The 12,412-nt window shown below is 49.6% G+C and overlaps 1 protein-coding gene across 2 annotated transcripts in view; it reads right to left on the bottom strand.

Moving 5' to 3' along the window:
• ATM (ATM serine/threonine kinase) overlaps positions 1 to 12,412 on the bottom strand; it is a 276,722-nt gene that overhangs the window by 148,215 nt on the left and 116,095 nt on the right. For both annotated transcript variants that reach the window (XM_082248434.1, XM_082248435.1), the window contains exons 32-34: positions 12,206 to 12,301; positions 10,997 to 11,168; positions 9,473 to 9,614 (exon numbers count right to left, since the gene is read on the bottom strand). In XM_082248434.1, the coding sequence (XP_082104560.1) occupies positions 9,473 to 9,614; positions 10,997 to 11,168; positions 12,206 to 12,301 (410 nt within the window). The remainder of the gene's footprint in view (positions 1 to 9,472; positions 9,615 to 10,996; positions 11,169 to 12,205; positions 12,302 to 12,412) is intronic.

The raw sequence follows: 12,412 nt of genomic DNA, 5'->3' as shown, positions 1-12,412 counted from the left end.
GCATCCGCCGATGCCTGAACATCTACTTTGTAGAATTTTGTGAAAGTGTGTACGGTCGACAAAGTCGCCGCCTTACACACCTGGGCTACCGAAGCCCCATGACGACAGGCCCAAGACGTACTCAGAGATCTAGTAGAGTGCGCCTTCACAGGCACAGGGGGAACCTTCCCCTGCAAGGCATAGGCCTGTTCAATGGTCTGCCTGATCCATTTGGCGATGGTAGAGGCCGAAGCCGCCATGCCCTTCGGAGGACCCTCTGGAAGAACAAACAAGGAGTCCGTCTTTCGAAAGGACTCCGTCGATTTAAGGTAAACCCTTATCGCCCGAACAACATCCAGAGAATGTAATCTCACCTCCTTTGGATGTTTAGGCTTCGCGCACAGCGAAGGCAAGACAATATCCTCATTAAGATGGAATTCCGAAACCCGTTTCGGAAGAAAAGAAGGATTAGGTCGCAAGACCACCTTGTCCAAATGAACAACCAGATACGGAGACTTGCAGGATAAAGCTGCCAGCTCCGACACTCTGCGAGCCGAAGTGATCGCCACCAAAAAGGCGACTTTTTTGGACAACATAGACAACGAGATCTCCCTGATCTGTTCAAAAGGAGCACGTTGCAACACAGACAGAACGAGATTCAAGTCCCAAGGGGGCAAAGGATCCCTCCTAGGAGGAACCAGATGCCGCACACCCTGAACAAAGGTGCCAACCAAGGAGTTGGAAGCCACGGGACGTTGAAACAGAACGGCCAGCGCAGACACCTGACCCTTTATCGTAGCCAGCGCCAAACGCTGATCGACACCCGTTTGAAGGAAGGACAGCACTCGGGAAACCGAGTACGTGCGGGGTGAAAACCCCCTGGACTCACACCAGGCAAAATAGGCCTTCCAAGTACGGTAATAAACCTTCCCCGAGGAAGACTTCCTCGCGTTAATCAAGGTATGAACGACCTCTGGAGAGAGGCCCTTCTCCTTCAGGACCTCGGTCTCAACAGCCAGGCCGTCAAAGCCAGAGACTGTAAAGCAGGATGGTATATCGGTCCTTGAGACAGGAGATCGTCTCGAAGAGGCAGACGCCACGGGGCGTCGACCGCCAGATTCACGAGGTCTGCGTACCAGGACCGGCGAGGCCAGTCCGGTGCCACAAGAATCACCGTGCTGCGTTCCGAGTGCAACCTGCGAAGGAACCTGGACAGCAACTGAATCGGTGGAAACGCGTACATCAGCCTGTACTGATGCCACGGGGCTACTAACTCGTCCGACGCGTCTGCTCGAGGATCGCGCGTCCTTGCCACGAACCTTCTCACCTTGTTGTTGAGACGAGACGCGAACAGGTCCACATCTGGAAGACCCCACTTCGCGCACAACATCTGGAAGACAGCCGGGTGGAGAGACCATTCCCCCTGACCCAGGGTCTGGCGACTCAGATAGTCCGCCTGCCAGTTCTCCACCCCCGGAATGTGAACCGCCGTTATCGCCGGGACATGAGTCTCGGCCCAGGACAGAATGTCGGCCACTTCTCGAGCCGCTCGGGCACTCCTGGTGCCCCCTTGGTGGTTGATGTAGGCCACCGCCGTGGCATTGTCCTTCTGCACCCGAACCGGGCAGCCCTGCAGCCGGTCCGTCCAGCGATGAAGACAGAGATTTATCGCACGCAATTCCAGAATGTTGATCGGAAGGGAAGACTCCCCCTCCGACCAAGTTCCCTGGGCGGACAGAACGCCCAGAACACCACCCCAGCCCGACAGGCTGGCATCCGTGGTGATCACCGTCCACGAGACAGGACGAAACGACTTGCCCCCGGACACCATCGGGGACTGGAGCCACCACAGAAGGTCTCTTCTGGTGCGATGACTCAACGATATTTGAAGATCCAGAGATTGAGGTCGCCCGTCCCACCTGGACAGGATCTCCGCTTGGAGACCCCGCGTGTGAAACTGGGCGAAGGGAATCGCCTCGAAGGCCGAGACCATCAATCCCAGACATCTCATGCACGTCCGCAGAGACGAGTGCGGAACGTCCCTGAGGGACCTGACTTCCTCCTGAAGAGTTCTGAGTTTGTCTTCCGGCAGGAAGACCTTCGCCTGCACCGAGTCCAGAAGCATTCCCAGGTAGGGAAGACGAACCGACGGACTCAGTGTCGACTTTGGAAAATTTATCGTCCAACCAAACTCATGCAGAGTTTGCATCGTGACAGACAGGTCCTTCTCCAGACCCTGGCTGGTCGCAGACCGAACCAGAATGTCGTCCAGATACCCCAGGACAGAAATGCCCTGGGCCCTCAATAATGCCAGAACCGGTGCAAGCACCTTGGTGAAGACCCGCGGAGCCGAGACGAGACCAAAAGGCAACACCACGAACTGATAGTGATCCTCTGCAATGGCAAATCGAAGGAACCTCTGGTGACCCTCGAAAATGGGGATGTGAAGATACGCATCCTTCAAATCGATGGAGGCCATGAATTCCCCCGGAACCAGGGCAGCCACCACCGACCGCAGGGATTCCATGCGGAACTTGCGAACCCGCACAGAGCGGTTCAGAGCCTTCAAGTCCAGAATTGGACGAACCTTGCCCTCCTTTCTGGGCACGGTGAACAGATTGGAATAAAACCCCCGAAATCTGTCCCGATGAGGCACCGGAACTACCACTCCCTGAGCCCTCAGGTCCCGCACCGCCAGGTGCAGGTCCCGCAAACGCTCTGGAGACAGTTGAAGATTTGAGGGAAAAAATCTGCTCTCCGGCCGAGAGAGAAACTCGATCTTGTAACCAGATCGAACGATCTCCTGAACCCATCTGTCCCGCACACGGGCCAACCAGGGCTGAAGAAAACCGAGCAAGCGTCCCCCCACCCCAAAACCGGGTGAGGGCGCCCCTTCAGGCCGAACTGTTATGGGCTGCAGATCCGGATTGACCGGACTTCTGTTTTCCAGACCAGGGCTTCTTCTGAGAGCCTTGACCTTTGAACGGCTTGCCCTTGTAGTGCGGCCGAAAGGCACGAAAGGACCCCTGAGGGGGCCGAAAATTAGCATGCTTCTTCCCAGAAGCCCCCTTAGCCTTGGGGAAATGGGGCAAGAGAGTGCTCTTACCCCCGGTGATCCCCTTGATCAACACATCCAAGGACTCCCCAAAAAGGCGAGACCCATCATAAGGTAGATTGGCTAAGGTCTTACGTGAGGACTGGTCCACCGACCAACATTTTAACCAAACCAGGCGGCGAGACAACACCGCCACGCTGTGCACACGTGCAGCCAACGGAACCAGGTCCAGGTCCGCATCACACAGATACATGACACCTTGGTGGATTTGATCCACCATATCCAGGGTCGCCGGCGAGGCCGAATCGGCCACTAGGACGCGCCTAAGCATCTGCGTCCAACTTGCGATCGCCTGGGCCGCCATGAGAGAAGCAAACAGAGCCTTAAGCATAGAACCCGTAACAGAATAAGTATGACGGGCAAGAGACTCCAATCTCCTATCCGTGGCATCACGGAACACTGGGGAAACCTCTGCAGGAATCGCAGTGGCTTTGTTTAAAACCGCAATTGCGTGATCCACTGGGGGAGGCACACACCACCTTTCATCAGTGGAAGGCGAGAAAGGATAACGCAGCTTGAATCTACTTGGTACAGCAAAAGGTTTGCGCAGATTGCGCCATTGTTCCTTAACAGCGCGCTGAAAATCATCATTGCAGGGAAAAACCTGCGGCGTCCTGCGTTTTCTCTGCGTCCCATAAGCCGCCAAGGCGGCGGGGGGACACACTTCATCCTGCAAACGCAGCGTTTGCTTTATGGAAGCAATCAACTCATCCATGATTGCAAGCTCTTCAGGCGAGCCAGGGGGAGAATTATCAACCCCCTCAACTTCAGCCTCCACCTCGGACCCCACTAGATCTAGGGAGGAGCGGGACCCCGATAAGGAGGCCCCCGCCATAACAGCCCCATCACCTTCACCCTCAGAATCAGAGGAAAGAGCAACTCTGGGCCTTTTAGTAGATTGAGCAGCCACCAGCATCTGTACCTGAGCAGCAAGGCCAGCCACAATAGTGGCTAAATCCCCCCCTGGGGGGGAAACAGCGGTCCCCTGGCTTTCCACCAAGGCGGTAGGAAATTTGCCCTCCTGAGAATCCATTGCCCCTGTAATGCCAGACAATAAAGGGTTAACTGCCCCTTTAAGCAAGCGCGGCAAGCGCAGCCCACCGCACCACACTCAAGCACAATGAGACCCCCACAGGGAATATGCAAACTGAACACAGGCAATGGATAGCAAGAACAGAAGGATAAAACCTGAGGAGACCCTCGCCGCTGCTGCTGCCTCGATCGGTGTTCCTGGAAAGAGGAAGTGATGCTGCCAGGGCGCTCTATGAAAGCCTATGGAGGCTACAAGAAAATGGCCGCCATGCCTGTAAAACATGCGGCCGGAGCGAGTGTAGGCAAAATGGCGCCGTTTGGCGCCGAAACCGCCGCTCCACAGTGCAGTATTGCACACATGACATCCCTGTATAAGAATACATGTCAGATCGCCGCAGCGATCGCTGTATATGCTTAAACATGCCAAAAACACATGCCCCACAGCACACAGCTTCACACACTGACCAGGCTGACACACACAGTGTCACACAGCTTCCCCCCCCTCCCCCTTGCAGCCCACAGCATGCAGCCGAGAGATAGGGAGACAAGCAGTGTGAATAGAGGCAGGTTACACAGTCCCAGACTGACACCCCCCCAGACAGACAGGTCCCCACATAAATACACTTACCTCACATGGCGTGGGGGACCCGCACAGGCGAACAAGCCGCTGCACATGAGGCAGGGAGAGTCGCATTCAAGACGCACAAAATGGGGGTTAAGAAACCGCACAGCGTCCAGTGAGGTAGCCACCTCACCAATCATCCCTGCACCGAACAGGGATGGGTCGTTCACTGTGCCAGGAGCGTTACCTGGCTGAACGCTCGATGGCAGGCTGGGAAGCCACTGACCCACGACCTGCGACCAGGGGGATCAGCCCGAGACCCAGCCCGCATGATCCTCTTCATCAGAAGAACTAACTAACGCTGACAAAAATAACAGCTAAGTAAAGGTAGAGAGAAAACTCAAACAAAATTTCAAAAAGAAGAAAGAGTCTGGGGCAGAAAGCCCCAGCACAGAGAAAGCCAGCCACTCCTGACAAGCTAGACATTAAAACTGAGATATGGTTGCAGGAAGTAGGAGGGTATTGACTGAGGGGACCACCCCTTGAGGGTGGGATATGTTAAAAGCTTTAATGTTAACATATTCTGTTGCCTAGCTACTCCTTCGGAGCAAAGTCTAATACCCCATATGTGACGAATATGAAGAGGCGGCGACTGTCGGAGGACGTAAGAGAAATCTATTTCCCTTATTCTCCGTCCCAGAAGCACAAAATAATTTTCTATGTGCTGAGGAGGGCCCCCATGAGCGACGAGGCTCCTTCCCTTCCCCAAACAGGCGAACACCTTGAAAGGGCAGATCAATGAGAGTTTTCTTAGAGGCTTGGTCTGTGGACCAATTCTTAAGCCACATCATCACCACTGAAACAAAGTTTGGACAGCACAGTTGCTGTACCCAAAGCTGCATCACAAATAAACTGCAGCCCATGGATCAACTGGTCTACTAAATTAACATAAGCAGCGGGGACCTGCTCCCCCCCCCAAAAGCTTGACTCAGTCAGTTAGCGTCAGACACCAGGGCTGAGGCAAAAACTGGCCGCAATGTCGAACCAGCCAGAGTAAACGTGCGGCGTGCCACAGCCTCCGCTTTCCTGTCAGCCGGCTCCTTAAAGGATGGGGTTTCCTCTACTGGGATCATGGTTGCTTTGATTAACCTGTTAACAGGAGGGTCCACTACTGGTGGACTAGTCCACTTTTTTAAAAGGGACTCCTCAAAAGGGTAACGTACAGCAAAATGTTTGGGGACCACAAAAGGGTAATTTTGGTTGTTCCCATTCCTTACAGGAAAACCTCTCAAAATAAGGTACATAAAGAAACACCTTTGGAGTGCGAGGTGACTTATGCCTTCCAAACGACACAGCGACTTCCTCCATTTCTAAAGTCTCACGCACTGCAGTGATAAGTGCGTCTATCAGCGCTTTTTAATTTGCTGCTGTGGCCATAGAGGAATCATCCTCACTATCGCATGGATCTGGGGGGTGTGATATTAAGCCCCCCTGGACGGGCTGCATCCATGGCGGCATCAGGCTCAGAATCAGATGAGACAGACTGAGTAGGGAAAGGCGGGGGAAGCTTCCTTCTGGGCATTTGTCCACACGCCACTTCCACCCAGGACACTAAGGACTGCAGGACCACCGTCAGTGCAACCATGGGAAGCTGGAGTTCCGAGGGACCTGCCATCTCTATGAGGGGTCAGTGGGGGAGATGTGACCCTGAGGCTCCATAAGGAAAGGAAGACCTTGCAGTACACAAACAATCTTTTGGTACCACTAAAGGATCCCCCCCCCCCCCCCCCAAGGCTCAGGGTATCCAACAGCAGAGAGAGAGAGATAACAGGGACCCCCAAGGACTTACCCTACCGATCGAAGGAGAGCTGAAAATTCGGACCGAGCATCACTATCTGTCCCGGGTAGAGGAAGAGGAAAGTGAGGAGGAAGAGGAAACTGAGGAGTCCCCACGAGGCTTCGCTCGTCTCCAGCGTCTCCCGGACTAAGGGAAAATGGCCCTGTGACATCATCAGGCTACACAAACATGGCCGCCAACCGGAGACCAGCCAGACTAAGGGAAAATGACCGCTATCAGCTACAGCATGCTGCCAGGACCTTCCCTGTGCCCTCTGCAACACTGCACTCTCTGCAACGGGACCTCCTCCTGAAGGTAGGACACACATTAGGGGAGATTCCACTGCACACTCTGCACCAGTCTCTGTACTGGGACCCCCCTTGCACTATACCCACCCTGCAAACAGTGGGGCATGCACCTAGAAGTCTCCTACACTGGGACCCCTTCCAGACTACCAGGGCAGGACACACTATGCCAGGACACTTACAGAGTGGGGATACCGGGGAGACCCCAGGGGTCTCCGCTGCTTCCTCTGCCCTGGGACCCCACCAGACTCCAGGTCCAGAAAGGGGGGAAAGGGAGTGGGGGAAGCCCAGATCACTGAGGGATTTTTAAGGATGGAAGGAGGGAACTGCCAGGTTCCTGGAGGTTACCTGCTTCCACCCCCAAAAAAAACACCAAAAGGGGAGACTGTACTTACCCTTTCCATGGTGCGGGTAACGCTCCAGACAGAATCCTTGCCACCGAAGTAGGGGCCTGTCGGCCTAGATACCATTTGACTCAGACCTAAGCCCAGTCGTATGCGACCCTGCAAGACATTTAACTTGCTGGCCAGCCTCTGTCTGTGAGGCTATTTTGTGGCCGACCTAGCGCGTAGCTGCGGTCTGCACACGCTCGGCGGCTGGGCTGGGGGGGGGGACCACTGGATCTAGATAATCCAGCCCGCTGCCCAGCCCGGCAGTTGATTGTAGATCTCCCAAGAGAAAAAAACAAAAAAGATGTAAAGTTTTTATGAATTTTACATCTTGAAATTTTGGCGGTATCTCCAAAAATCAAAGGGAAAGCCACCATAGCGATCTCTCAGCGTAGCCAAGGAGACCAGTGCCCCAGCAGACAAGAAACGAGCCAAACTAACCTCGTCATCCTGGGCCCAAGAGCCTAGTGAGAACAACCGCTCCCCAGGGGTGAACCACAGGAAGCCCCTTCCATATTGTTTTTAATGTCTACAAGTGAAGTATCATTTATAGGTTTTTTTTTTTTTAATTACAAATTGACATAACTGAAAATTTCCTTAAAAAAAATTTGATAAGATTTGGTCCACATGGAATGATTCCTGGGGCTCTTGTCTTTTCTTTCACCTAACCCACCTAACTCTCTTTTCTCTTCTCTCTTATCAATTATTTTTCTCCTGTCCTCTTCTTATGCCATGATTAACTGGAGTATAGCAGCCCTATGCTGGGCCCTATGTTCCTTGCGGATAAATCTCTCTTTACTACTACCTTAAAACAGTACCTTCACTGTGTTTTGCACCAGACTGAATTGTACTGTGCCTACATGTATACTGGTTTTTGCTTTTTTCATGCCATTTCTCTACTAAAGCTTCTGTGCATTATCTATAGTGGACTGTACACGTCCTGTATAAAAAACAAAATCCCTAGTTGCATATACCAAATTTAGCAGCATCTGCCTGTGTTAATATATATTGTGACAGGAAGTCAGGTAAATCTGTGGATGTAGTCACAGACAGGAGATACATTTCCACCTGGTTTAGAAAATTCACCAATTACTATAGGATGTCGGCTGCAAAGGTAGCCAGAACTGTCTAAGGAAGTTGAAAGGCCTTCAGCTGTTCGGAATGAGGAAGTTAAGGCCTCTATAATTTGTCCAAAGGAAGTCCTATTGATTGCTGCCTCCTGACGCCGTGTGGGCTGGGGAGAGGAGGACAGTCGGATGTGTGCCTCCCGACGCTGTGAGAGCCTGGGAGAAGGATTGCTGCCTCCTGACGCCGTGAGGGTAGCGGAGGACAATCAGATGGGTGCCCCCTGAAGCTGTGTGAGCATAGGAGGGGAAGACCTCATGGAGCGATGTGCGCTGAGGAGGGTAAAAAGTGTGAAGACTACTCAAGGATCGTTTCTATGTGAAAAGAAACCAATGGACATTTCCTGTGTGAAGGGGAAATTAATTAAGACTGAAGACTACTCAAGGTGAGGTCTTGGACTATTTCTATGTGGAAAGAAATAAATGCACTGTTTGCTATGTGAAGAGACAAGCAAAGGAATGGTTGCTATGTGCAGAGACAAACAAAGGAATGTGTTCTATGTGAAAAGAAAAGGGACATGTTAAATGGACATTTGTTGTGTGAAGAGGACAAACATGGACTATTGAGTGTCTGCTGTAGGATCAGCAAAGTTTGCCCAACAGTAGGTTGGAGACAGACTCCGTAGGTAGGTTCCTGTATGTGAGAAGGTAGCCACCCACAGTGGCAAGGATTTATTTTGATGTTTTTTGACGCTTGCAGTCTGGTGAAGAAAATTGCATGAATAAACCAAACTGTTGTTTGCAACCACTTCTTGGCTATCTCCCTGTGTAAACGCACCCCCCAAAGGGGTCATCCACACCCGCTACCGAGCTAAAGTCCCCACAATATATATATATATATACACACACACACACACATACATATACATATATATATATATATATATATATATACACACACACACACACTCCCATCATAGCTGACATGGCAATCAAATCATCAGGACAGCTGACAGATGCACAAAGTGTCATCTAGTAGCTTTCAAAGGAAGAAAGCTTATAGAAGGTATTTATACTAATTTAGGGCAAAAAGTGGTTAAGGGCTATGACCTTGCTAATAGAATCACAATAAAATTACAAAGTGACCAAATCAAAAGGAGAGGTCATATTAACACACACAAAAATGTACCTTTTTCTTTGGGGAGCGGAATGGTTGCAGGTAAACCAGCATAAGGTCTCCACTCTCTTTGTACATATCCCAAAATTGATTGCCAGTTTTTGTAGCCAAGATATTTTTTAAACATGTAGCAGCTGCTGATCGCACATGGATGCTAAAAGGAAAAACAAACACTTAAAGTGATACTTAAAGGATTGTTTTTTTTTTTTTAAATAACAAACATGTCATACTTACCTGCTCCGTGCAGTAGTTTTGCACAGAGCAACTCCGATCTTTCTCTTCTCGGATCCCTCGCTGACACTTCTGACCCCTCCCTCCTACCTCCACAGCAAGCAGCTTGCTATGGGGACACCCGAGCCGTGCCGCTACTCTGTGACTCTATTCAGACACGATGCTGAAGCCCGGCCCCTTCTCTCTCCTCATTAGCTCACTAACTTTGATTGACAGCAGTGGGAGCCAATGGCGCCCACTGCTGCCTCAGCCAATGAGGAGGGAGAGGAGGCTGAGGCGGTCATGCACATCGCTGGCTCTATATTAGGGGGGCTGATGCACACAGGTTTTTTTATCTTAACGCACAGACCCCGATTCCCAACAGTAGTCAATTTCAAAATGTGATGTTATGGCCAGGCAAAGGGGCGTTAAGGCATTGTATGATCAAGTCTTCCTTCCCTGCATGATAAATGGTGAACAGCCCAGGAGCTCAATGTCTAGATACCACAGATGCATACTTAAAAATCTCTGCGGTTTACTCAAAGGACTTTCATACATTTTTAAAATGTCTTCACCTGTCACACTAATTACTGCTGACACACTGCATGGTCAATCAAAGTAAAAGAGACACCCATTATTAGGGCAAGAACATTAGTGTAAACGTGAGAAAACCCAGCCCTTTCAATTGTTGGGTTTATCATTTTTAACATGTAGCTTTCATTTTAACAAGTTAGTGAATACTATCCATAGTGAATTTAGCTGAAACCACCTCTGGTATGTTCTAGAACATTGTGAAACTGATGGCTGTGGTCTCAAGCAAGCATATTTCTAACACCTGAGACGCTGGCATAGAGGTTATGTAATAACACCAGAAACCCATACCGTGCACAAGGGTCTTTATTGTACCCAAACCCAATATCTGTCACAGATGCCTGTATAAGAGAGACCAGTACTTTTGTTACCCGGTCTATACACAGACGCTGGGCTGTTGTGCACAAGCAAAGTTCCAACACTTCTGTGTAGTGTTGGAGTTTGTCTGGTACCTCCTGCCCCTAAAAATTCCTAATGGCTCACAACTATGATGGGTTGCAAAACTTTTTAAAGAAGAAAAAAAAAAAATCACATGCAATATTACAGAGTTAGACGGTAGATTTACATGACATGTTCAGACTTGAATGAGACAAAGTTAGTTCATTTTCCCTGGTACCTTCTATTAGACTTCAGAGCTGACAGGGTTCTTGGTTACATAGTGTAGGAATCTCAGCTCAGAGAATACTTCTGACACAGCCTATAAAAAGCAAGAAGCAACAGAGGAAAGCTACGCACCAGTGATCTGTCAGGGCATTGTTTATCAATTTCAGGATGACAAGCACACACTGCAGTTCTTTGTCTTCAAACACCTCAACAGTTCTGCCATAAAGCAGCTCTTTCTGGGGCTGCAGGGCTATGGTGCAAAAGTCAACAGGTCCCAGCTCCCCTAGGCAGCTACCTGCGGCTTCTGTAAATTAAAACATGTAATAGGAAATTGTTTTATTTTCAGGATGTGTAATAGAATCTTAATAAGCCTTACTGCAACACAGGAGAAATGCAATCCAATGTACCTATGTAGCAAAGGAAAACTAACACCTAAGCCAGGAATAATTAGCACAGTCTATGTTTTAAATATTACGGCCCAAATTAAACATATGAAATTCAGGATGTAGATTTTGTACAGATTCAGATTCTGCAAAATGAAATGTTAATTTGCTCAGCCAGAAAATCTTAAAAAAGAACTGAACTATGGACCAGATATGGAGGGCAGGTGGCAAAGGACTAGTCATCACTATTTCCTACAGTGTTTCTGCAACTGATCCTTCCCATTACTGACTTAAAATGCCTTATTGCAGGTGCAGTCATCTTGGTAGAGGCATGGCTTTGCTTCTACATGTCAAACTTGCCTCCCTGATAACTGGTGATGGTTACATGAAAATGCAGCAGAAACAGAGTAGGAACACAGCTGGAGAAATTGATTTGAGGAAAAGGGAGAACCTTTAAATTAATATTTGTAGATATAAGATAGTAAATCTTCACTTTTTGAGTTCAGGTCCACAGACAGCTTTACCTTTAGTGAATTTGTCCCTATACTACTGCACAGTCCTCTCTGAGTGCAAACAGACTGGCTTTATACTTACCTCCAGTGAACTTCACCGCCAACATGGACCTAGCCAGCTCCTCTTTATTCCGCACTGCAGCCCAATTAAAGTTATATTAGAAGCTGAATTTATTTTATTAAAATAAAAAAGAGGTTTTATCTTCTCTGTGCAAGGTCCTTTACCTCTTCTTTGGCAGCTATCCACTCCTCCTCCTTCTGAGTGCCCCTCAGCAAACCAGGCACTAAGGGGGCCCCTTGCATGGGCACGCTCCCGAGACAGGCTGTGCATTATTTAATGCACTTAGTAATGTAAAGTTACAACTCTTTGGTCACTGTGGGGCTGAATAAATATAAAAAATCTTACAAAAATAAATTTTCCACAGATTTTATTACAAGCCACCTACCCAAAACATCTTTCCCATTGTCCAGGTGCACGGCATTCTTTGACAGCTGTAAAAGACTAAGAACCAGTTTTGCAATGACACAGTCCTGAGGATTTCCTGTGTAACAGAAGTAATGAATACATTAGTGGAATATGTACACATTATATCATCTGCAGTATTGAGGTACACCAACGGAAACCAATCTCCAGCAGAATCCACTCACCTACT

The sequence above is a fragment of the Pelophylax lessonae genome, assembly GCF_965119305.1.
Source record: "Pelophylax lessonae genome assembly, chromosome: 2".
In the NCBI taxonomy this organism is placed as follows: Eukaryota; Metazoa; Chordata; class Amphibia; order Anura; family Ranidae; genus Pelophylax; species Pelophylax lessonae.
The sequence above is the reverse complement of the archived record's forward strand: the minus strand, read 5'-3'. Positions and strand labels throughout refer to the sequence as shown.